Source organism: Bufo gargarizans, chromosome 7 (genome assembly GCF_014858855.1).
Source record: "Bufo gargarizans isolate SCDJY-AF-19 chromosome 7, ASM1485885v1, whole genome shotgun sequence".
Taxonomy (NCBI): domain Eukaryota; kingdom Metazoa; phylum Chordata; class Amphibia; order Anura; family Bufonidae; genus Bufo; species Bufo gargarizans.
Genome location: NC_058086.1, coordinates 148,365,569 through 148,390,697, shown reverse-complemented (window position 1 = coordinate 148,390,697; position 25,129 = coordinate 148,365,569). Strand labels below are relative to the sequence as shown.

The 25,129-nt window shown below is 40.9% G+C and overlaps 1 protein-coding gene across 1 annotated transcript in view; it reads right to left on the bottom strand.

The window, feature by feature from the left end:
- Positions 1–25,129, bottom strand: part of RGS5 (regulator of G protein signaling 5) — a 147,148-nt gene that overhangs the window by 80,744 nt on the left and 41,275 nt on the right. The window contains exon 2 of the mRNA XM_044301736.1: positions 1,162–1,272. Coding sequence (XP_044157671.1) covers positions 1,162–1,272 — 111 coding nt within the window. The remainder of the gene's footprint in view (positions 1–1,161; positions 1,273–25,129) is intronic.

The following is a 25,129-nucleotide window of genomic DNA, read 5'->3' as shown; positions in this document are numbered from 1 at the left end:
CGCGTTTGAACGCGCTGTAAAACGCTCAGGTGTGAACTTAGGGTGAAAGTCAATGGGGGACGGATCCGTTTTCAATTGCACCACATTGTGCCAGTGAAAATGGATCCGTCCCCATTGACTTACATTGTAAGTCAGGACGGATCCGTTTGGCTCCGCATCGTCAGGCGGACATCAAAACGCTGCAAGCAGCGTTTTGGTGTCCGCCTCCAGAGCGGAATGGAGGCTGAACAGAGGCAAACTAATGTATTCTGAACGGATCCTTATCCATTCAGAATGCATTGGGGCTGAACTGATCCATTTTGAACCGTTTGTGACATCCCTGAAACGGATCTCACAAGCGGAATTCAAAACGCCAGTGTGAAGGTAGCCTTAGGGGTAGTGTTTATTGTGAATTTTCGTAATGAGAATTTCTATCGGCGTTAAGCAGCGAGGAATTATGACTTCAGATGGAAAAAAATGACGAATATTCGAAAAACTAATATATTCGATATCGTGCTATATATTCTTTTTTAGAATATTCGTAATATTCTAAAACAAGAATATATAGCAATATAGCGAATATTCGCTAAATACAAATATAGAGCAATTTAGCTAATATAGTTTAGCTAATTTTCTTTTATGAACTTCAGATTTGGAAAAAATGTACACTATTAAAAAAATATATTATAACATTATATTAGCTTAACTAAATTGCTCTGTTTGTATTTTCTCAAATATTCGCTATATTGCTATATATTTTTGTTTTAGAATATGACAAATATTCTTAAAACTAATATATAGCACTATATTTACTGCTATATATTCTTTTTTATCAACTTCACATTTATGCGATTTTTACATTTTAGATTAATCGCAATCGCAAAAATAATCTCATACGAATATTCGCGAATATGGAATGAATATTCTAGCGAATATTTGCGAAATATCATCACTCATCACTAGGATTAATGTGTCCAATAGTAATGAAACCATCCGACACTTGAATTAAGAGCAATAAAAATGTAATTAATTATATTACAGGCTAAAAATTTACTAAATTATTTCCTTAACCTGAAGACACATGGAGATGGTGTGGGTTTCATACACTTACATGCATATATACATACAGTAATTCTGTTAGTAGAGTACATTGATATACATTAGCTCATGAATGATACCTACTTGGATGCCTTGATTGTCTTTTCAGGCTTTTCAGGGTATGGGATAATTAGATCAAAGGCAGTTTCTGGCTTTTGAAGAAGAGTTCCAAGTTTGGTCTTTATTTCCTTGGCCCTAAGGAGAAGAAATTCAATAATTTTACTCACTTATGTACATCAAATATACTGAGGAAATATTCTTTATTGCAACTTATTTTCAAGGCAGCAGCATTATGTAAGGATTTGGGGCAAGGGACCTTAAAGGGAATCTGTCACCAGTTTTATGGTGTCCTAACTAAGGGCAACATAAATAAGTGACTGATTCTCTTAGCAAAATGCTGGGTCACTTTCTTTAATTGACCCAGTCAATCTGCCAACATCTTGTATTAAAAAGCTCCAGCTCGTAATGATGAGTCCTGAATATTCATGAGCTCCTGACTCTCCCTGCATACCTTCTGCTGATTGACAGTTATTTTCCATATGAATCAGCAGCAGGTGGGCAGGGGAGTGGATATAGCTCTGAATTAAAAAAACGCTGGACTCACTGACATCACGCTGGACTCAAATCAGCTCATCAGCATGCGGCATGTGGCATCTTTGTGTGTATATTATGAAGTAACCATCTGTCACACCAGTAAGTGAATACATCTAAGGCACTTTTTAGTAGTTAATGATTGTATATAATTAGTTAGATTATAATCAAATATCCACATGACAGGTTCCCTTTAAGTGTATTACTCTGCTAGGTTGTAAATTGTATAATTACTGCAACATCTCACTTTGGTCAGGACATGGAAGCAAAGGATACGATGATAAAAGTGTACATTGGAGATGTGTATCAGAGGAATACTAATAACCTATTTAGTTAGCAAAGTTGGAAAATAGCAAATTTATGGGCTCAATCAAAGATGGAATAACCAAGCTGCCGCCAAGAGCCAATGATGTTATAAATAGCTCTAATTATAATAATATAATAATTTATGGGCTGTTTTGGACCCCTTACAAGTGTGATAGCAAACTGAATATGCAGATTTGACACTGCACTTAGCAAATGACTTATTGCATCACACTCTCCCTGTGTAAGGGGAGGAGGTTCCTCTTGTAGCAGGAAGTCAGCAGACGGGAGGCTGTGCTTGGTGCTGCTGGAAAACTCAAGGGATCATCTCTGCTGAATCTGGAAGGGAATGGACCGGCTCACAAATGGAAGGTTTCCAGCGACAACCCCAGGAGTGTCGTGTCTATAGGATCCAGTTCTGGAGTGGACCAGGAAATAAGAAAAAGCACTAAGAACCTTCTCAAGGAACTGTAAGTGTGGCTTTGCCGTGTCACGTTGCACCACACTGTTGAAGTGGCATTTTGACATACAATAACGCTCCGAGTACAGTTACATTGTGGTGTACGGGCTGCAAGCTAATGCATAGCCCTAAGGGCCTCATACGCTGACACCTTCCTATCTCACTGGCTGCTCATAGGGTGTTATATGCTGGTAGCTGGAGTAAGGATTAAAGTTACATGAGACAGACATAATTTCCCTGTGGATTACAAATAGTATTGCACAATACTTAGGGTGCACCCCAACAAGGAACTCGTCCAGGAACATACATGTGCAGCTAGGCGGTTTAATGGACTTTGGGGAAAACATTGCTGGTTTATTGTTAGACAATGTTACATTTATTGTTGGTTTATTCTCTGCTACCAAGCTGTTTTATATATTCTCAGCTTTTTGTTCACTACATTGTTCAGTAAACTGAACTGCTGGGAAAGAACCATTGTCTGTGACTGTTTGGCATCTTGTACCCCCTGTACCTGTGGGCACAGCCCTCTGTCTTCTTTCAATTACGCAAAGAATTTCACAAAAATGGGCCAAAGATATCTGTCAAATGAAAAAGATTCCTAGAGATAAAGATTCTACTTCAGCATTTCCCAAATGTATTTTAAATGTTTACATTTTTGAAGGAATAAGCAACTTGATAGATTGCCTTATTACAATTTTTCATTATGGACCAGAAGTTTTCATACTTTAAATCTCCGCTACCGGCTATGCAGTCCTCTTAAACTGGAGTTCAGAAGCTGTCCATTTAGGATAAACTTGCATCATCCATGTCCATATTAACACAATAGCTTAATTAAGGCTTAAATGCTATGAACGCCTTTGCACTGATCATTTTGTTATTGTTTATTTGCTTCCTAAATGTAAAATTAAGAAACTAATTTGTCTTCATTATACATTTCCTACCATTTTGCTGTTGCAGAGTCTGTGAAACTCCTTCACATACAGTACAGACCAAAAGTTTGGACACACCTTCTCATTCAAAGAGTTTTCTTTATTTTCATGACTATGAAAATTGTAGATTCACACGAAGGCATCAAAACTATGAATTAACACATGTGTCATTATATACATAACAAAAAAGTGTGAAACAACTAAAAATATGTCATATTCTAGGTTCTTCAAAGTAGCCACCTTTTGCTTTGATTACTGCTTTGCACATTCTTGGCATTCTCTTGATGAGCTTCAAGAGGTAGTCACCTGAAATGGTTTAACTTCACAGGTGTGCCCTGTCAGGTTTAATAAGTGGGATTTTGTGCCTTATAAATGGGGTTGGGACCATCAGTTGCATTGTGGAGAAGTCAGGTGGATACACAGCTGATAGTCCTACTGAAAAGACTGTTAGAATTTGTATTATGGCAAGAAAAAAGCAGCTAAGTAAAGAAAAACGAGTGGCCATCATTACTTTAAGAAATGAAGATCAGTCAGTCCGAAAAATTGGGAAAACTTTGAAAGTGTCCCCAAGTGCAGTCACAAAAACCATCAAGCGCTACAAAGAAACTGGCTCACATGCAGACCTCCCCAAGAAAGGAAGACCAAGAGTCACCTCTGCTGCGGAGGATAAGTTCATCTGAGTCACCAGCCTCAGAAATCGCAGGTTAACAGCAGCTCAGATTAGAGACCAGGTCAATGCCACACAGAGTTCTAGCAGCAGACACATCTCTAGAACAACTGTGTGAATCAGCAGACACATCTCTAGAAGACTGTGTGAATCAGGACTTCATGGTAGAATATCTGCTAGAAAACCACTGCTAAAGACAGGCAACAAGCAGAAGAGACTTGTTTGGGCGAAAGAACACAAGGAATGGACATTAGACCAGTGGAAATCTGTGCTTTGGTCTGAGGAGTCCAAATTTGAGATCTTTGGTTCCAACCACCGTTACTTTGTTCGACGCAGAAAAGGTGAACGGATGGACTCTACATGCCTGGTTCCCACCGTGAAGCATGGAGGAGGAGGTGTGATTGTGTGGGGGTGCTTTTCTGGTGACACTGTTGGGGATTTATTCAAAATTGAAGGCATACTGAACCAGCATGGCTACCACAGCATCTTGCAGCGGCATGCTATTCCATCCGGTTTGCGTTTAGTTGGGCCATCATTTATTTTTTAACAGGACAATGACCCCAAACACACCTCCAGGCTGTGTAAGGGCTATTTGACCATGAAGGAGAGTGATGGGGTGCTGCGCCAGATGACCTGGCCTCCACAGTCACCGGACCTGAACCCAATCGAGATGGTTTGGGGTGAGCTGGACCGCAGAGTGAAGGCAAAAGGGCCAACAAGTGCTAAGCATCTCTGGGAACTCCTTCAAGACTGTTGGAAGACCATTTTAGGTGACTACCTCTTGAAGCTCATCAAGAGAATGCCAAGAGTGTGCAAAGCAGTAATCAAAGCAAAAGGTGGCTACTTTGAAGAACCTAGAATATGACATATTTTCAGTTGATTTACACTTTTTTGTTATGTATATAATTCCACATGTGTTAATTCATAGTTTTGATGCCTTCGGTGTGAATCTGCAATTTTCATAGTCATGAAAATAAAGAAAACTCTTTGAATGAGGTGTGTCCAAACTTTTGGTCTGTACTGTAGCTGTCCTGCTACTTCTCACATAGATTGGACAACAAACTTCTTCTGGATGTGTTAGCTCTCTGCTCTCCCTTCTCTCAGACAGCAGCTGGTAGGTGGAGCAACTATGCATAGCAGATCAGAGTACAGAGAGGACGGAAAGCATCCAAGTCTTCAGAGAAGGCAGATCGCACAAGCTGTTCTGTAGACCAGTATAGATAGGAAATGAGGCACCCACAGCAGTATTCAAGAGTGCAGGACTGAAGCTACTTCATGTGAACCAGAAGACTACATGATCAACATACCGTAATAGAAAATGTTATGCAATGATTTGATTGCAATATAATCACAGCACTAGAAGAAATGAGAAGTGCCTTATTATTTACCTATTGTCTCTTGATTGTGTGTAGAGTATTTTATTCAATCCATGCACTCCTGTATGATTATATGTATGATTTTTTTTGTATTACACAATGATTAAAATAAATAGATTTTTCTATTATGACAAACCCTGTTAGACTATATGGATTTCATATTATCAAGGTCAGAGAGTTGCTTGAATTAGCAGCTCCCACTCAAGGATTTGTCACCGCCATGTACATTACATTTGACATGATGCAGTGTAATACAGCATGTGCTGCCAGCTTTCCTCAATCAGCTGATGGCCCGGATTGCCAGTAAATAGGTATTTTGAGGACAAAATTACATATGAAATATAGAATGGCATCACAGTGTTTTATCGGAAAGGATAACATTAGATATCACAATGTGCTCAAAAAAGCTGAACAAGATCAGTCATTGTAATAAAGGGAACCTTGATCAAGTTCCAAATAGTTGTGTGCGGACATAAAACAGTTAACACTGGCAGTCCTGGTTAGGTTGCCATGGGGACCAGCTTGTGTGTCTAAGGGTCCATTCACACGTCCGTAAGTGTTTTGCGGATCCGCAAATTGCAGATCCGCAAAACACGGACACCTGCAATGTGCGATCAGCAATTTGCGGACCGCACATCACAGACACTATAACAGAAAATGCCTTTTCTGGTCCGCAATTGCAGACAAGAATAGGACATGTTCTATTTTTTCAGGAACAGAATTGCGGATCCTGAAAAAACGGATCCCGAAAGAACGGAGGCGCATCCTGAAAATGCAGATGAGGATCTGAGAAATGTGGATTTGCATCTGTTCCAGCCCCATTGAAAGTGAATGGGTCCGCAAATTGCGGAACGAATGCGGACCCAAATTATGGACGTCTAGATGGACCGTAAGGCCGAATGCACACGGCCGTGGATCACGGCAGTGAGCGGTCCTTGGTATCCCGGCTTGGCATCCGGCTGAGAGCAGGAGCGCACAGCGTTATTGGTTGCTTTGACGCTGTGCTCTTCATGCTGCCGCTGCACTACAATAATACACTCGTATGATCTATTCGGCCTAAGGCTGGTTTCACATCACGTTTTTGCCATCTGTTTAATGTATACGAAAAAATGTATACGTTAATGGATGCCTCAGACAGTGACATCCGTCCCCATAGACTTCCATTGTTAAAAAAAACAAATAAGTTAACAGGTGCCATACAGTGGCATCCGTCCTCATAGACTTTGATTGTAAAAAAAAAATAGACGTTAACTTATTTGTTTTTTAACGGTCTTTGATTGAAAAGCATCATGTGCTACACACTATGTTGCCACCCCTGAATTTTTTTTAAGAAAATGAAGTATTTTTCACAGAAAAATATTACAATAACACATGGTTTGCTATACACATGTTTATTGCCTTTGTGTGTATTGGAACAAAACCCAAAAAAGGAGGGAAAAAAGCAAATTAGACATAATGTCACACCAAACTCCAAAAATAGGCTGGACAAAATTATTAGCACACTTAAGTTTATATTTGGTTGCACACTTTTTGGAAAAAATAACTGAAATCAGTCGCTTCCTATAACCATCAATAAGCTTCTGACACCTCTCACCTGGAATTTTGGACTACTCTTCCTTAGCAAACTGCTCCAGGTCTCTCTTATTGGAAGGGCGCCTTTTCCCAACAGCAATTTTAAGATCTCTCCACAGGTGTTCAATGGGATTTAGATCTGGACTCATTCAGAACTCTCCAGCGCTTTGTTGCCATCCAATTTCTGGGTGCTTTTTTATGTATGTTTCGGGTCATTGTCTTGAAACCCAGCTTTCTGACACTGGGCTCTACAGTGCGACCCAAGATTCGTTGGTAATCCTCAGATTTCATGATGCCTTGCACACATTCAAGGCGCCCAGTGCCAGAGGCAGCAAAAACAACCCCAAAACATCAATGAACCTCCACCATATTTCACTGTAGGTACTGTGTTCTTTTATTTATAGGCCTCATTCAGTTTTCGGTAAACAGTAGAATGATGTGCTTTACCAAAAAGCTCTATCTTGGTCTCATCTGTCCACAAAACGTTTTCCCAGACGTATTTTGACTTACTCAAGTTCATTTTTGCAAAATGTAGTTTTGCTTTTTTATGTCTCTGCGTCAGCAGTGTGGTCCTCCTGGGTCTCCTGCCATAGCGTTTCATTTAAATGTCGACGGATAGTTCGCGCTGACACTGATGCTCCCTGAGCCTGCAGGACAGCTTGAATATCTTTGGAACATGTTTGGGGCTGCTTATCCACCATCCAGACTATCCTGCGGTGACACCTTTCATCAATTTTTCTCTTCTGTCCACGCCCAGGGAGATTAGCTACAGTGCCATGGGTTGCAAACTTCTTGATAATGTTGCGCACTGTGGACAAAGGCAAATCTAGATCTCTGGAGATGGACCTTGAGATTGTTGATATTTTTCCACAATTTTGGTTCTCAAGTCCTCAGACAGTTCTCTTCTCCTCTTTCTGTTGTCCATGCTTAGTGTGGCGCACACAGACAAACAATGCAAAGACTAAGTGAACTTCTCTCCTTTTTATCTGCTTTCATGTGTGATTTTTATATTGCCCACACCTGTTACTTGCCCCAGGTGAGTTTAAAGGAGCATCACATGCTTGAAACAATCCTATTTATCCACAATTTTGAAAGGGTGCCAATAATTTACTCCAGCCTAATTTTGGAGTTTGGTGTGACATTATGTCCAAGTTGCTTTTGTTTCTCCCTTTTTTGGTTTTGTTCCAATACACACAAAGGGAATAAACATGTGTATAGCAAAACATGTGTTACTGCAATACTTTTTTTGTGAGAAATACTTCATTTTATTAAAAACTTTCAGAGGTGCCAACATTTAAGGCGATGACTGTATACTATATTGGTATTCAGGTTAAATTGTCGTATTGGCACTTTGCGATAAATAAGTGATTTTTGGGTTGCAGTTTGGGCACTCAGTCTCTAAGAGGTTCACCATCACTGGTCTAGAACATGAAGGCTGTGCACTGGATTCATACAGGTACAGCTCATTTATGGCATTAAGATTTTACTGTTATTGGAAAAGATTAATTAACTCCAGCACCCACTTTTGAGATGGATTGGTCATCTGAATCTAAGATCTTCTGCACCCCTCAGCCCGGGAATTCCAGAAGAAATAAATGAGCACAGAATTGCAAGACTGTGGTTATTTGGAAAGACTGCAAAGTATGTTAAGAGTGAGACTCAGGGAGTACTACTACTACCACCATCATTACTACTGCCTATATACAACTATTATGAGAAGCCTATTCTGTAACATACTCCAGAACTGTGCCTTTTCTGTTTGATGAACTGCCCATTATCTATTCAGTAAAATGAATCTTTATTGCAACCAAATGAGCCTGGTCACTGACTACAACTATCACCTGGCGGGAATCCTCAAAAGGCCTAGGGTGTTCCCCAAGGAAAGAAAATGTGCTTTCTCCATTCACCACTGCATGGCACCAGGGAGTGCCAGAGTGAGAATTGCCACCGTCAACCACTACTACTCCTATCTGGGCCACCACTTTCATCCTTCTCACAGCTCTTCCCACAGAAGGTTGCTGCACTGCGTAACTTATATCAAGCTGGTTGTGTTTGAAGATATTGGCAGAGCGCAGCATAGGTGTGTCCTATTTGTATTGTACACATGAAGCTATGTTTATTTTGTATATACCCCTCTTTCTCTACAGTTTATGCAATTGAAGTGCAAAGGTTGTTTATCAGGTCCCAAATTGGAACCTGTTTTAGTGAATGCAATTAGACCTACTAATTCAGAATTTATGAGATAAGGTGCAGATGCCCCTATCACAGAAGTAGCTTGTAGCTTCTCTGTCCCAATGCAAAATTAGTAATAGGGTCCTCACCTACTACTGTATGTACCATTTGTAATACTGGAATCATTTTAGGGCATGACCCCATGGTGTGTCTGACTACATGCAGTCTGCATTAAGATAGTACAGCCATTGGTTGCATGGGTGGACATGGTGCGGCCAGCCACACTGTTGGGTCATGCCCTTATATAGCAGAGGGATGTTCTTAGGCACCAGGTTCGGGATGCGACTGCTACCTTGGTGTCTGCTATTGTTACAAGCTGTCATACATAATTCCAAGGTGATATGCAGTCTGCCTTTATTACAGGTTGTACAAATAAGGGAGATCAAAAAGTTAAAATAATAAAAGGCTTAGAGCTTGAAATCTAATTCCACTTTATAAATAATCCCTCATGGTCTCAATTAAAATCACCAGTGACTACTTGAATCCGATACTAATTTTGGCCAACAGACTTGCAAAAACTGCCAAGCCATTACACTGGTAACCATGGTCATCTTGTTTGTCATGACTATGTCTTCACAGCAAATGGTCTAAATATAACAATGTCAAGTAAGATCCTAGTATTTCTGGTTTACCCTTCAAAAGCGAGACATGTGGTAGGTCTTTAAGTATTTAATGTCTGAATGAATTCCAACTGGATGTGACAACTATTTTGTCTACAGCAACACTAAATGGCTTATTTATTCCTTGCCATAATGGCCGACTTCACTAATGAGCACATTTACCTAATCCTATTTACAAAAGCCCCGACTGTCTCTGTGAAGTTAACAACTGCATTCCAGAGTATTGTCTGCTTAATGTTTTTTTTTTAAAATTGGCCTCTGTGCCTTTTCTTGAAGCAGTTCCCTCTACTTGTAATGTTTCTGTCTTACATCACATTTCTAAAAGGCTAGACATGAAATAGTTTCCATAAGTGCTTTGGATCACACCCATCAAATTTTTCAAATTTCTGCAAAATCGTCCAGTTCCGTACAATCTACAATAATATTTTGCTAACATCAGCACCACCTGGAATCTGGCTTCAATCTCTTATGCATATGGTTTTTGGAAACAATCTAGAACACTAAACCACATGTTACCCTGTGTTAAAACTTCTTGACCTGTTCAACTAATTCATTGTGGGAAAGGACACAATGAAAAAGCTGGGATTTATCTGGACATATAACATAAACATATAAAACACATACAGTATTTTCCGGCGTATAAGACGACTTTTTATCACATGAAAATCTTTTTAAAAGTTGGTGGTCGTCTTATATGCCGGCTGTCGTCTTATAAGCCTGTATATGGCGTGCTGAAACTTACGGTACTTACTTCAGAGCCGGACTGGAGATTGTGACAAGACTATTCGCTGTTGTGAGATCGTGAAAACTCAGATCCGATGGTATCACCATGGGAATGCCTCAGGGTTAGAATATACCATCGGATCTGAGTTTTCACGCTCTCACAACAGTGAATAGTCTTGTCATAAGACTAGAGGGCGCTGTTCATGAGTTATAAACAGCGCCCTCTATTGGTTGCATAGTCTTGGTTATCTATTAGCTGATTGTGGGAAACAGTGAATTCTCCATTCTGCACTTCCACGTGTCCTTGCTGTGAAGAGACTCTGGCCGGACCCACTCTGACCGAACCTCCTGAAGCATGAGCTGGGCAAGCGGGTGAGTGGCGCGGGTGGTTTGTGCTTGTGTGGTCTTCACGCTGCCCTGGAGTGGAGGGTGTCGGGGCCGCTACAGTGAGCGGTGAGGATGGGTCTCGGGCGGCTGAGGCAGATGGAGCTGCGTCATCGCCATTATCAAAGTAAAAGTCCAGCCTGCCCTGCTTGGCTTGGGTCTTCTTCCCCCATGGCATCGTGTGTATGTTTACTAAGGGAGCAGGGCACAATTGGCAGGGTTTTTATGGATTGGGAGAGGGAAACTGGCTTACTTGAAGTCGGATTGTGCCGGAGCTATGCGTTCATTCAGCCATCACGAATACCCTGGTTACATAGTCTTATACGGCAAGTATAGCCCAAAACCCTATATTTTAACTGGAAAAGTTGGGGGTCGTCTTATACGCCCAGTCGTCTTATACGCCGGAAAATACGGTATGTATATGAAGAAGATGGAACTGAAGGAACTGAATAACAAAAAATAAAGAAGGGGAAAAGGTACACTTTTGAAGACTCGTCTCCCCCCTAGTGTGTGGTGGGAAATGGTGCTGAATAGTCTTCAGTTCTTCACTAGCTTTTATTTTATCTGACACTCTTATTATACAGATGTAGCAGGGGTAACGCACACACTCTTACCTCAAATTTCTTAACTCATCGCGTTATCTTGAAACAAAAGCCAAAAGTGTTAGACTAAAACCTCAGAGGTGGTATCAAATGTTCCATGAGAAGGATCCTTAGCGGAGATGATTGTACAGTATATTTACCTATGCATATGTGTAAAGGTGGCTATATGGGCTGGTTAACTATAGTGTCCATACACAACCACCTTTATAGACACATACAAGTAAAAGAATGGTGCAAACCACCACCCTGCCTAGTAGGTGTCCTTCATTTTTTCTTCAACTGGGAACATGAAGCAATAGAAGAACTGTATAATAAGAATTCTGCAATAATAAGTGAACCTTCGTTCACATTTTTACTGTTCCTTCACATAGCTGCAACTCTTTTAGATAGTAGGAGTCCCGAAATACACCTTTTAGGGTAGGTTCACATCGCTGTTCTGGGATTCTGCATCATGCAGCTGAATTTTGTCCAGCAGAATGCCAGTACTCATGTACAGGGACTATTGAGCATCATTGGAGTCCAGCATATTCCAGATCCAGCAATTCTCGTGTTCTGTTCCCATGCAAGAACAGAATGATGGGATTTTAAACAGCAATGTGAACCTAACCTAACTGCTGTCAGTACTTTTTATTCTTTTTGGCCCAAGGGATAAAGCAGTCCTCTGAGTAGATAGAATAAGTTATAATTTATCAAGCCCCAGAAATTGCAAAATAGGACTGGTTTTAGCCAGATCAAATAGTTATATTATATTTCTCAGATACAGTTTTTTTCATAAAAATCCCCCTCATGATAAATCTCCCCCAAATTGCTTGTGGACACTTCCACTCATCTGCAGCAGCATTTAAGTCAATGACAATGTGAGCACCAGGGAGGAATTGAGTGATCCACCAATAGTCTAGAGGTTTTACAGCTCACCTTAGAATTCATGTATAAAGATGTTCTCAGTCATTTCTAGTTCTAGCATAATTGATCAGGCATCTCTATAGGAAGTCTAAGTAAAGGTCTTCTAACCTATTGTAAGGGATCGCTCTCTCTTACAAGGGGTCACAATCACAGACTTCTCCTCTGACACACAAACATAAATCCAAACCAAAATAAACACCTGCCCGTCTGGGCACTTCCTAATACATATACCGTTTCTATCTCACCTATAGAGCACAGTTCACAAACAGGGTATCAGGTTCCAACACTAAACTGGTCAGCTCACCAAACACAAGTCCAGGGGAGAGATCCGGCTTCTCTAAGCTGAACGGTCTAGCAGCCCTCCTGGCTGTGACCACACAAGCCCCCCCCAGGCTTCCCTCTCTGTAGGGTCACTTCCTCTGCCCCCAGACTCCTACACTGAGGGTTTATTTATCCCAGCTTGGTTAGCCCAGCTGTCTCCCACTGCCAACCTATCTCCCAGTCCAAAGACATCCAGCCCATACAACTTTAAATAAAAATCAGCTCCAGCAACTATTCCTTGCTGAAGCCATACCATTTCTGGATTTCCGTTCTCACCCAGCTAAACTGGAAAACCGGGCGAGATACACACCCCTAAATTACAGAAACCCCAAAAATGAGGCAAAGGGAATTAAAACTTAACTTTTACTAGTGCTGTAATAAAATCAACAAACTGCACCAAAAAAGACATACAAAGCACAAATATGTATATCAAAGACTGAAATGTCACCTAGACTGTAGTAAACTATAGCACACTACACAATGTCACAGGGCCCATTAGACACAATGGGGAAAGGAAAATTGGAATAATCTTACCAATCCAGACGTAGTAGGTCCATAGAGGGATGTGAACCATTCACAAACCCCAAAGACAAGGTCGTGCCCTGATGTGCTCACTTGGATACGTTGTCTATATACAGCTGGGTGGTTCAGATATTTTTGAATGCAGAACAGGCAAACAGGCGGGTGGCTCTTGTTTTCTTGTATAAAGACAGCATCAGGAACAACTAGCCCTATATCACCCTACAAAGTGGGAAGGGACTAGGATTATCTATACAGAGCACTTGCCCCAAAGGGGTGACCCTGTCCGGATACCTGACCCTAAACCTGAGCAAGATCCCTAATATACCCTAGGTGAAAGCTCCCTAATACACACCCCCACCATACCTCTACTGTGCACTTTACTGTAAACATTACCACACTATGCTGAACTACTGGGAAAGGGAGCAGAGATGGATACCAGAATACTACCTTGGAAATATAAAATTCCAGTATCTATCCACAATTACCGGATATGTTGAGCTGTATTGTACAAGCATGGCTGCATTCCCCATAACTGCATGCTACCGTAGGTAAGTGGCTAGACCAGCAGAATTAAAGGGGTTGCCCAGTTTCAAGAGGAAATCGGACAACTCGGGGGATTGACCTGTAATAAAGAATAGATGAATACTTACTTGACAGATCACACACCATTGGGCCCTGTTTTCCTGGTCTCAGCAGTGACATCACGTTGACAACGTATGACCTCTGATCACTAGATTCAGAGGTTCACTTAAGAGGCCAGGGATTGGCTGCAGTGATCACATGGTGTAGGCGTGATGTCACTGTTGCAGACAGGAAAACGGAGCTCTACCAGGAGAACCAAAGTATAGCATGGGATCTGTCTGGTAAGTAATTATTGACTCTTTATTACAGGTTGATCCCTTGAGTTTTCTGGTTTGGTCTTGAAACCGGGCAACTCCTTTATGGAGGATAACCCTTAAACAGGACTATAGTATAACTAATGTGCCTCTCCTTTCAGAATAATTCTTTACTGATATGTTTTCCTATCCATCATATAAAAAGTATACATCAGGAAATTCAGATATTGGAAAACTAGAATACTGGTGGTTATGTACTTACCCCAATATTTGCAGAACATCCTATAAAAAAATACAGCCCAGAGTTCAATTGTGACTAATAAGAACCATGAAGCAAGGGGGGGGAGCTTAGCCGAAAGACTAAACAGAAAAGTCTGCACAACTATTTTGCCGTAAATAATCTGTAAAAAGTTGAGGAAATTGAAAAGCCATCTGGCCCTTATTATGTCTTGGTACTGATTAATTAGATAATTGTTTACCACCTAACTTTCTACTCCAGGATGTATTGTGTATGAAATGGGTTTATTTTACAACCAAGAAAAGTAGAAGAACAAACATTCCACTTCAACTAGAAAAACAGGACATATTGCCCAACCTTCATCTTAGCTTTTGTATGCAAGATGATTGAATTTCATTTTTATTCCTAGGGTACCTGACCTGATCATTACATGTCCTAGGAAAACAGTACAGGAGGTGCACTGAAGTGTTTTCAAGCTGCAGATCAGATAAAGTGGCTTGCTTTTGTAATTACGTCAATAAGTAGGGAAAGCATAGGTGTCATAAACATGTCTGTACCTGGTGCAAATATCCACGTCTTGTTCCTAACATTCAATGGTTTGTCCAATCTCTTTTCATTAGAAGGGTTTCCCTAGAAAAAGCTGATCACAAGATGACCAGAAAGGGCCCTTAGCAATCTACTGTGGAAACCTAGATGAAAGTGATTCATTATCCTGCAGCGCCACCACAGGAGAAATTAAGTATTACACAGTGCTTTTAGAAATTTAATAGGCTGTTTAGTACAAGGTCATGCCAGGTCCTCCAGGCCGAAAGACACTCTTTACTACTTCTCTCCTTAACTTGGAACTCCCTAGTAAGGTATTTGAAAAAGAGATTTCTAAAGCAGAAAGCTCCTTTCAGGTTGAGAAACATTAGATAATCATGAAACCATAGTGACCCAAGGAAACTTCACGTGGGTGACATAAACTTGTCAAAACAAGAATTTCACAAATCAAGAAGGACAAGAAAAGTGAGAAACAAGAGCGAGAAAGTTTCCATAATTGGAGCTCTATCTATCTATCTAGATGAACTGCAGCTATTTTCAGAAATGCTGTTTATTTATCCAGGGACAACCACATAGAAGAAAGATTTTTGCTTTGGTTGAAAACATACAGCTTAGGTTTTTCTTTTTAAAAATTTATCTTTCAAAAATTAAACATTCTGATGAAAAGCAACAGGTTTAAAAGAGAAGGAAACAATCTGGACACAGGGATGTACACAGTACACGACTCATAGGTAGACAAGTTGATTATTCAAAGTATCAAGGTGGCACCGGTAATGCATTAAGTTCAGATGACCTCTTGACCATTTGACCAACACTGTACTTCATTTTCATTCTTCTAGTCTGTGCCAACTTTCTGTTGTCCTCTGATATGGTTTCTTTTTTTAGGAGACTGGATTGATGTACAGTAATACTAAAGTGCTTTAGACCATTCTCTGCCAACCATTGGTGCATTTTCATGACACATGATGTCTGATGACAGATATCTGTCAAAATGTTGATCCATCATGTTGGATTTTTTTTTTTCATTTTTAGGTTCTGTTGTGGAAACAATTTAAATAATAATAAAAACAGCCTCAAAAAGTATGTTGCCTAATAGCGTCGTAGGTCCCAGTGGTGAAGTGGGTGCAGTTCACACAGGTAAATGCGTTTCTTTTTGCTGGACCGCGCTGCCTCAGGAGTAGCAGAAATTCCACATTCAAAACCAGTCAAATAATCGCGGACATGGGAAAGCAAACAGGCCAGTCGAAGCCTTTCCTCCTCTCCCTTCCAGGCTTCTATGGAACACCAAGAATGCAGAGAGAGGAGGAAAGGCTTCGACTGGCCTGTTTGCTTTCCCATGTCCGCGATTATTTGACTGGTTTTGAATGTGGAATTTCTGCTACTCCTGAGGCAGCGCGGTCCAGCAACAAGAAACGCATTTATCTGTTGTTGAAACAGCCTTCACAGACCAACCTTAAATCACAAGTTTTTTAAGAAAACCTAAAATGCCTAAGGAATGACCAAATGCTTAGGTGTGATGCTGTTTTTGGAAGAAAAGATACAAAGTTTTTCTAATTCTGGGCAACTTTAAGCTTTTAGAGTTAGTCTGGAAGTCAAAAGGTTTTGGAAACGATCTTGATCTCGCTCAACTAGTCATCAATGGACAGCCTATTGCAGTGATAGCTAACCTCCGGCACTTCAGCTATGGTGAAACTACGACTTTCAGCATGCTCCATTTATTTCTATGGAGTTCTGAAAACAGCTAAGCAAGTGTGCTTCTTGGGAGTTGTAGTTTTACCACAGTGCCAGAGGATAGCCATCACAGGCCTAATGGTTTAGGTAGAATACAGTGTAGGGATGAGCAAATCAATTTGTATGAATCAATGTGTTTATGTGAACAAATTTACACTTGTGAGGGTCTGGTGAGGCCCCACAGCTCTAGAAGCTTCCTCTACCAACAGATTAATATGGCCATACATCTCGCACGGCCTTGATAATCTCAGTAATCGCACATGCGTGGATAATATGTATACGAATCAACATCAATGAATTTCAGTGGCATGTACACAATCACCGATTCATTTTTGTAGGCATGCACCGATACATGAAATAACAGCACATGTGTGAGATCATCAAGGTCTCTCTAAATGTGCGGCCATGTTAATTTGCCAGCACAGTGGGGAATCTTCTGTAGGGGGACAGTCCCTCCAAAACGTTGAACTCATTCAGATGAACGAATTTATTTGTATGAATTGATTTGCTCATCCCTAATGCAGTGTAATATTTCAGACTGTACAGTGTAAGAGTCAGACTGCCTCGATCAGGGGTGTCAAAGACATGGCCTGCAGTCTGCATGTTGCCCTTTTAAGGCTACTTTCACACCTGCGTTCAGGTGTCCACTCGTGAGCTCCGTTTGAAGGGGCTCACAAGCGGCCCTGAACGCAGCCGTCTGGCCCTAATGCATTCTCAGTGGAGGCGGGTCCACTGAGAATGCATCCGTCTGCCAGCGCTCAGCCTTCGCTCCGCACAGTGAGCGGACACCTGAACGCTGCAAGCAGCGTTCGGGTGTCCGCCTGGCCGTGCGGAGGCGTGCGGATCCGTTCCGACTTACAATGTAAGTCAATGGGGACAGATCCGCTTGAAGATGACACCATATGGCTCAATCTTCCAGTGGATCCGTCCCGTATTGACTTTCAATGTAAAGTCTGAACGGATCCGCTCAGGCTACTTTCACACTTAGAAAATTTTTCTAAGTTCTAATGCAGACGGATCCGTTCTGAACGGAGCCACCGTCTGCATTAATATGAGCGGATACGTTCAGAACGGATCCGATCGAATGCTAGTGGGAAAGTAGCCTTAGCTGATAAAGTTGTGGACAATGGGGAACTGCTGCAGGGAATATTGATTTCTGGCTGGCTATCCCAACAAAAGCAGTCTGCAGAGGCCTGGGAATGGCTGCTGTAAGGTGGCTGGTATAGGTTATACATCTTGCATATAGTGATATAAGGCTACATTCACACTGGCGTTTTGGCTTTCCGTTTGTGAGATCCGTTCAGGGCTCTCACAAGCGGTCCAAAACTAATCAGTTTTCTGAATAGAAAAGGATCCGCTCAGAATGCATCAGTTCACTTTGGAGACGGACACCAAAACACTGCTTGCAGCATTCTGGTGTCCGTCTGATGAAACTAAGCCAAACGGATCCGTCCTGACACACAATGTAAGTCAATGTGGACGGATCCGTTTTCAATGAAACAATCTGGCACAATAGAAAACTGATCCGCCCTCCATTGACTTTCAATGGTTTTCAAGACGGATTTGTCTTGGCTATGTTACAGATAATACAAACGGATCTGTTCTGAACGGAAGCATGCGGTTGTATTATCTGAACGTATCAGTCTGTGCAGATCCATGACTGATCCGCACCAAACGCGAGTGTGAAAGTATAGGCTGGTATAGGTTGTATATAGTATTACAAGGATATTTCCTGTCTACAATTATATATTTACAGCTGGTATAAGTTGTACATCTTCTTGTATATAGTAATATGGACCATGCTGGTATAACCTGGGCACCTTTATATATACATTTGAACTGGAAAAATACATTGACTAAATTTATAACATTTCTGGTATTATTGTAGTAATGTAGTTCAAATAAATAACTGAGTGCTTACCAATAATTTTGTATTGTATCTTATTTAAAATAAACATGGCCGTCAACTGGAAGTTTTTTCTATATGCAACCCATACATCTGCCCTAGTTTGAGACCCCTGCCCTGTTATCAGCTATCAGGAAACCTATTAAAAAGCTGGCTTAGAACAAATGAAGCATAATTCACTTAGCTGAATGCAATCTGCGTGTGCAAACGGGCCATTGGTAAAAAGTCTTTGAATTGAAGCCAAATACGTGCAATTTTTAAGGCCGGGAGAGGACACAATAGACGGGCACAGATTGTTATGAGCAAGTTTTCCTTTCTGTCCATGCCACCCTGTCTGTACATTGCAAAAGAGGAAATGTTCTGATTAAAAGACTAACCCTAAAAATGTGCTTCCTTTCGCCAACCTCTCTCAAGGGAGACAAGAGCAGGAAGGTCAACCTTCACTGCTGATGTGGACAGCTAATGGACACACTGTTCTGTATACATCCTTGATGTCATGAGGTCTTACATAATGTTTCTTTTCAAGAACAGGAAAACTTGTCAGGTCTTGATCAATTGATAATTATGGCTGAAGACAACTGGTAAAGTTTTACAGACTCCATCAAGTTAGACTTTAGTTGATGGAAGTAAATGTGGGTTGTCTATACAATTTAGATCATTTCTAATGTGACAAAGTAATAGGCAAAGAAAAATACTCAACAGACAACTCAATAAATCTAGAGTAGAATTAGAAGGACTTTAACCCCCTAATCCGTATTGCTGTATGCAACTGCAATGAAAAATGTGGATAAGGAATTAATCTGATGTCGTAACATGATCATCCATCCATGCCGGACATCCATCCAGACCATTATTTTATGATGTACAGGCTTCAGTCTGTGTTCTTTTTCGTCAATCCGCGATGACAGCATTTACTCACTTGCAAGATGCGGGAAGCATGCTCAGAGTTTTCTCCCTGCTGATGATCGCAGCAAATTGATGCCATATGGGCATCTAATACTAATATTACTCAAATCCAGCTAGACAAGAAAAAATGTTCACATATGTGAGTAGTAAGAGCATAGCCAATGACTAAAGAAAAAATATTAGCAAGAAAGATAAAGATAAAGAAAAATCCGAGCAGGAACATAATGTACAAAAAGCTAAAGGCGTTTTCTGGAACTATGAAAGGCATGTCAGACAGCGTAAAAGACTAAAATAATATGCTCTCCCATCTGCTGCCACTGTCTGGGTCTACTGCGCTCCTCCATAGTGATTCCCCTGCAACAGGCCATTTTTGGTCACCGCACTTACGTGACATGTTTTTACTGTGCCATAGGTGAACAGTAGTTGAGGAAAGCTCATAATCGTTTTGTGCTGTCTGATATCCGTTTTTTTTACCTGTAAACCGCTGAAATTTAAGAAGAAAAAACTAGTGCACTTTCTGTTATAAAGTTTGACCAGGGTTTAGATCTGCTCCATATTGCGAGCCATCAAATTGCAGAAAAAGCCTTTTATATGTTTCCCAGGGAATATCTATTTTGCCTCCTCCTTCCATCACTAGGCTGTTATTTTGCCTTGTCTGGAGACCAGTGAAAAGAACTTAGCGTCCATGCACTTGCTATTACTGTGTGCACAGAGCCTACATTTGACACATTTTGGATCAGTATGTACTCTGGAGCCACAATATATTATGGCATAATTTTTCCCACCGATTCCCGATGAAAAAAAATTCTGAGACACATGGAGGTAGAGAATAGACCTATAGAATTGTAATGGTGCAATATCACAGATCCATACCATATGTAGAGTTGGACTGGTGGACCAAAGTAGCAGAAGTTCCTCCAGTTTGCCCAGGCTCTGATACCATAGTGGGTTCTAAATTTGGAGCTGCCTTCGTAGCCAATAGCTTGCATCAAGGGTCTATTTCTTTTAATCAAAACTTATTAGCCTTTAATGATGATATAGAGGTTGGGGCCTGAGAATAATTTTCCCTGATGGGCCCAAGGAACCCCAGTTTGACCCTGACCATATGAATAAATAATATGGACATGTAGATGATGTGGCATTCATAAACTGTAACACTTTTATTTCAACAAATCTACTATGTAAAGTATATTACTTCTACAGTTTTGAAAACAGTATGACTTGGTGAGGTAGGTAGAGTGGACTACAATATGCTGAAGAAGAGCTAAAGGCTATGTCCACCTCTTAACCAATAAAAAAACTAAGCTGCTTTAATTAATTAAAATTGTCCTATTGTTTTGTCTCTACAGGTACATCTCTTATGGAGGCCCATGTGTCTCTATAGAACAAGAAAACAAAACTTACTGAAGCAAAGCGGCCTCTTTGAACAGCTGATCGGCGAGAGTTCTAGGAGTTGGACCACCACCAATTAGAAATTAACAACCTATCCTGAGGATAGACCATCAATATCAAAATCTCATACATTCTCTTTAGTGTTTACATGGACACCTTCAACATTGCAGCGGCGAGCAGTGTAATTACAGCTTCTCCATCCCGTTCACTTCAATAGGAAGGAGCAGTTGTAGTTACACTCCCCCCGATTCAAGTGAATGGGACAAAGCAGCTGTAATTACACTGCTCCACCAATGCAATGTCAACGGCGAGCAGGTAAACCGTGAGGAGAACGCAGCACTCGTATTAACGCTGTAGTCTCCTCAAACAGCTGGTCTGCAGGGCTTTGACTCCCCGACTGTAATATTGATGACCCCTTTAAACCTAATACTTCTGTCTAGAAATATTTATCAGTTTTTTTTACCAGCTGAACGTTATAAGTGGACCTCTGAGACCCAAACACTATGCTGGGTTGCCCACCTGTGAAATTGGTCTTGCTCATGTTCATCGCCTGGTTTGGAAGTTTTTTTGTTAAGTAGAGTTCTCATGTTATGTGATGCAAATATGCTTCAATATAAAATGAAGCTGATCTCCTATGAAAATTCTCTATTAATTTATGTACAGTCAGTGCCTTATTTAAAGGGCATCTGTCAGCAGATTTGCACCAATTTAACTGGCTGACCTGTTACATGTGTGTTTGGAAGCTGAAGGCATCTGCAATGTTGGTCCCATGTTCATATGTGCCGGAAATGCTGTGAAAAATGATGTTTTAATATATGCAAATGAGCCTCTAGGAGGGGAATTATCGTTACACCTAGAGGCTCTGCTCTCTGTGCAACTGCCGCGTCCTCTCCACTTCGATTGACTGGGCCAGGCGTGATGGTGTTTTCATGGTCTGGTCCTGTCAATCAAAGTGCAGAGGGAGTGGCAGTTACAGAGAGAGCTGAGCCTCTAGGTGTAATGGTAACGCCCCCGTTTCTCCTAGACACTCATTTGCATATATTAAAACCTAAATGTTCTCAGCCATGCGGGCACATAGGAACATTGGACCAACACAGATGCCTTCAGCTGCCAAACGCACATATAACAGGTCAGCCAGTGTCATAGGTACAAGTCTACTGACAGATGCCCTTTAAGGGAATGGCAATAGACAATCCCTTGTGAATAAACCTTGTCTCCTCACTATACTGTAAGTGTCTCATGTACATTATCAACAGTTTAGGTGTGAAATGATATGCTTCATGAAGCAGCATTAAGACTTTATATCCAGTCTTGGCCTGGACAGGCCATTAGCTTTGATAAATGAGGCTAAAAGGACAATGGCTCAGTCTGCTTGTGCCAATTGGCTGAGCCTGGCCAAAACCAGCATCTCATCAACCTGGGGCTGGTCTAATGCCTTCCTGCTGAAAGATTCATAACTAAACATTTACACAGGCGACATTGCAGCTCCCATCCATGAGCAAACAGACTCTCACGCCTGAAAAACCCACTGAACTGACATCTAAAGGGACCAGATGATTTCTGTGTAGAGCTGTCTCAGCAGAAACGTGGACTACACCACAGGTCATTTAATAAGTAGAACATATATTAGATATCTGCTCCGAGCAATGATTCCGATGACCTGGAACAACCTTTATTCCCACCGAACAATCCTACTCAGCATCAGCAAATTTCACATACGTTCTGGGGATGACTCACAGACCGAATGTGTGGAAGATAATATGGTTTTTATGATCCTTCATATAAAAATTAGTCTCTGCGGACTTCAAATGTAATTAACTAATTAAAACCTTAGTGATCTACTTACGTTATCAGTAATGCTCTCTTTGTTGCAGTTTCCTCGTGCGCTCTACTTACAAAAATGCACGTGATATATGATATCCCTTACAAGAGACTGATCTCTACATCACTAAATGACAAATTAGGCCTCATGAGCACTACAATATTTAGTATCTGTGTCCGATCTGCATTTTTTTGCAGATTGCACTCCTATACATTCTTTTCTTTAGGTCCGGAAAAAAATTCCTCATCCGTGTGTCTGCAGTTTATAGAACATGTCCTTTTATGTCCATACTGCGGAAAAGAATATTCATTTCTAGTCATGGGAGTGAGAAAAATGTGGATTACACAAGGAAGGTGTCCGAATTTTGCGGACCTGTGGTTTGTGGACCACAACGTGGTCTGTGGTTTGTGGATCTGTAGTTTGTGGACATGGACATGCTGACTCTTCTTCCACAAAACCATATATCAATCTGCTCAGCTCCTCCTGCTCTATAACATGCTGCCTGCAGATGTCCTTTCCATGCTCTTTCCCTGTAATTGTCACAGCTTCTAACAGAAAATATGGCTGGTGAGAGTTGAAGATTTAAACCGAGCACGTGTGACCACCTTGGCAAAGTGGACAAGAAGTAAGGAAAAGAAGAAAACAGCATGTGGCGCTATACAGATAAATTTTATTCAATAGCTCATACTATTGCATGCAATTCCAAAAGTATTTAGATCCAGGTGCTCATTTGAAAAATTTAGAATATTTTTCTTGACACAACCCCTTTAAAGGCAGAACAAAAATGGGAAAAAATAAAAAGGTCAAACACTGATAAAAGCTTTTAGTAAATTGTGGCTACAGCATTAACAACCAGCAGATTTCAGTGAATACCAAAACACCCTTCAAAAAAGTATGAAAGTGGATTACAGAAATCATAGGGAGGATTAAGTTTCTCAAATTAAAACCAGAGAAACTATGTGAATTCAAAGAGTCTTTCAGGTAATCAGTCATTCTTTCCATACCAGGATTTGCTCATATTTTGCATTTAAACGTTTTCATGTATTTTCAGTGATGCATTTTTTGCTATGTAATATATCATGACTGATTTGGAGACATTATGTAACATATATAATTATAGTGGGGTAATGGTATTCTGTGTTCTCTGAGAATGCATAACATCGAAAATATTCCTGTGTCTCACCTAAGTTTTTACTAACAGAATAACACACCCAGTGGGGGAGATTTATCAAAACTGGTGTAAAGGAAAACTACAGAAATAAGATAATAATGCACTTATTAAAGCCGATGCAAGCACTATATATGGACTAAGTCCTCACCCTGATATGATAATGTCTGAGACACTTAGTCCATATATTTTGATCAAAACACATCTAAGCCGCCTACCGAACGCCAAGGTGGTCTCAGGTCAGGCGGTCCTACGCTAAACCTACCTAAGCCGTTGGGCTTCTATGTTCAGGAGCGCAGACCCCGCACATATGGTGTGCTGCTCCTAGTAACCTCCATGTGCATCAAGCAACCAATGGGAGGAGGAGCAAGCACAGCCATATGTACCACCTAATTAAGGCGCTCATTGGATAGGGGATGGGGGCAAAAGTGCAGAGGAATGCTACTCCCAAGATACTAGGTGCGCATTCACACTTGAAGGTGCCACTCCCTCAAGCAAACAGTACATAAACAAAAAAATCACAGAAAAAACTAAGATAAAAACATCCTGCACGATATGATACAAATTTGCGGATGTCCCTGGCCATATTATTGAAGAAAACCACAGAAATAAGATAATAATGCACTTATTAAAGCCGATGCAAGCACTATATATGTACTAAGTCCTCACTCTGATATGATAATGTCTGAGACACTTAGTCAATATATTTTGATCAAAACACATCTAGGCCGCCTACCGAACGCCAAGGTGGTCTCAGGTCAGGCGGTCCTACGCTAAACCTACCTAAGCCGTTGGGCTTCTATGTTCAGGAGCGCAGACGCCGCACATATGGTGTGCTGCTCCTAGTAACCTCCATGTGCATCAAGCAACCAATGGGAGGAGGAGCAAACACAGCCATAGGTACCACCTAATTAAGGCGCTCATTGGATAGGGGATGGGGGCAAAAGTGCAGAGGAATGCTACTCCCAAGATACTAGGTGCGCATTCACACTTGAAGGTGCCACTCCCTCAAGCAAACACTACATAAACAAAAAAATCACAGAAAAAACTAAGATAAAAACATCCTGCACGATATGATACAAATTTGCGGATGTCCCTGGCCATATTATTGAAGAAAACCACAGAAATAAGATAATAATGCACTTATTAAAGCAGATGCAAGCACTATATATGGACTAAGTCCTCACCCTGATATGATAATGTCTGAGACACTTAGTCGATATATTTTGATCAAAACACATCTAAGTAAAGGAAAACTGGCATGCAAAAATGGAGCATCATTTTCACTAGTCACTTCATTGGACA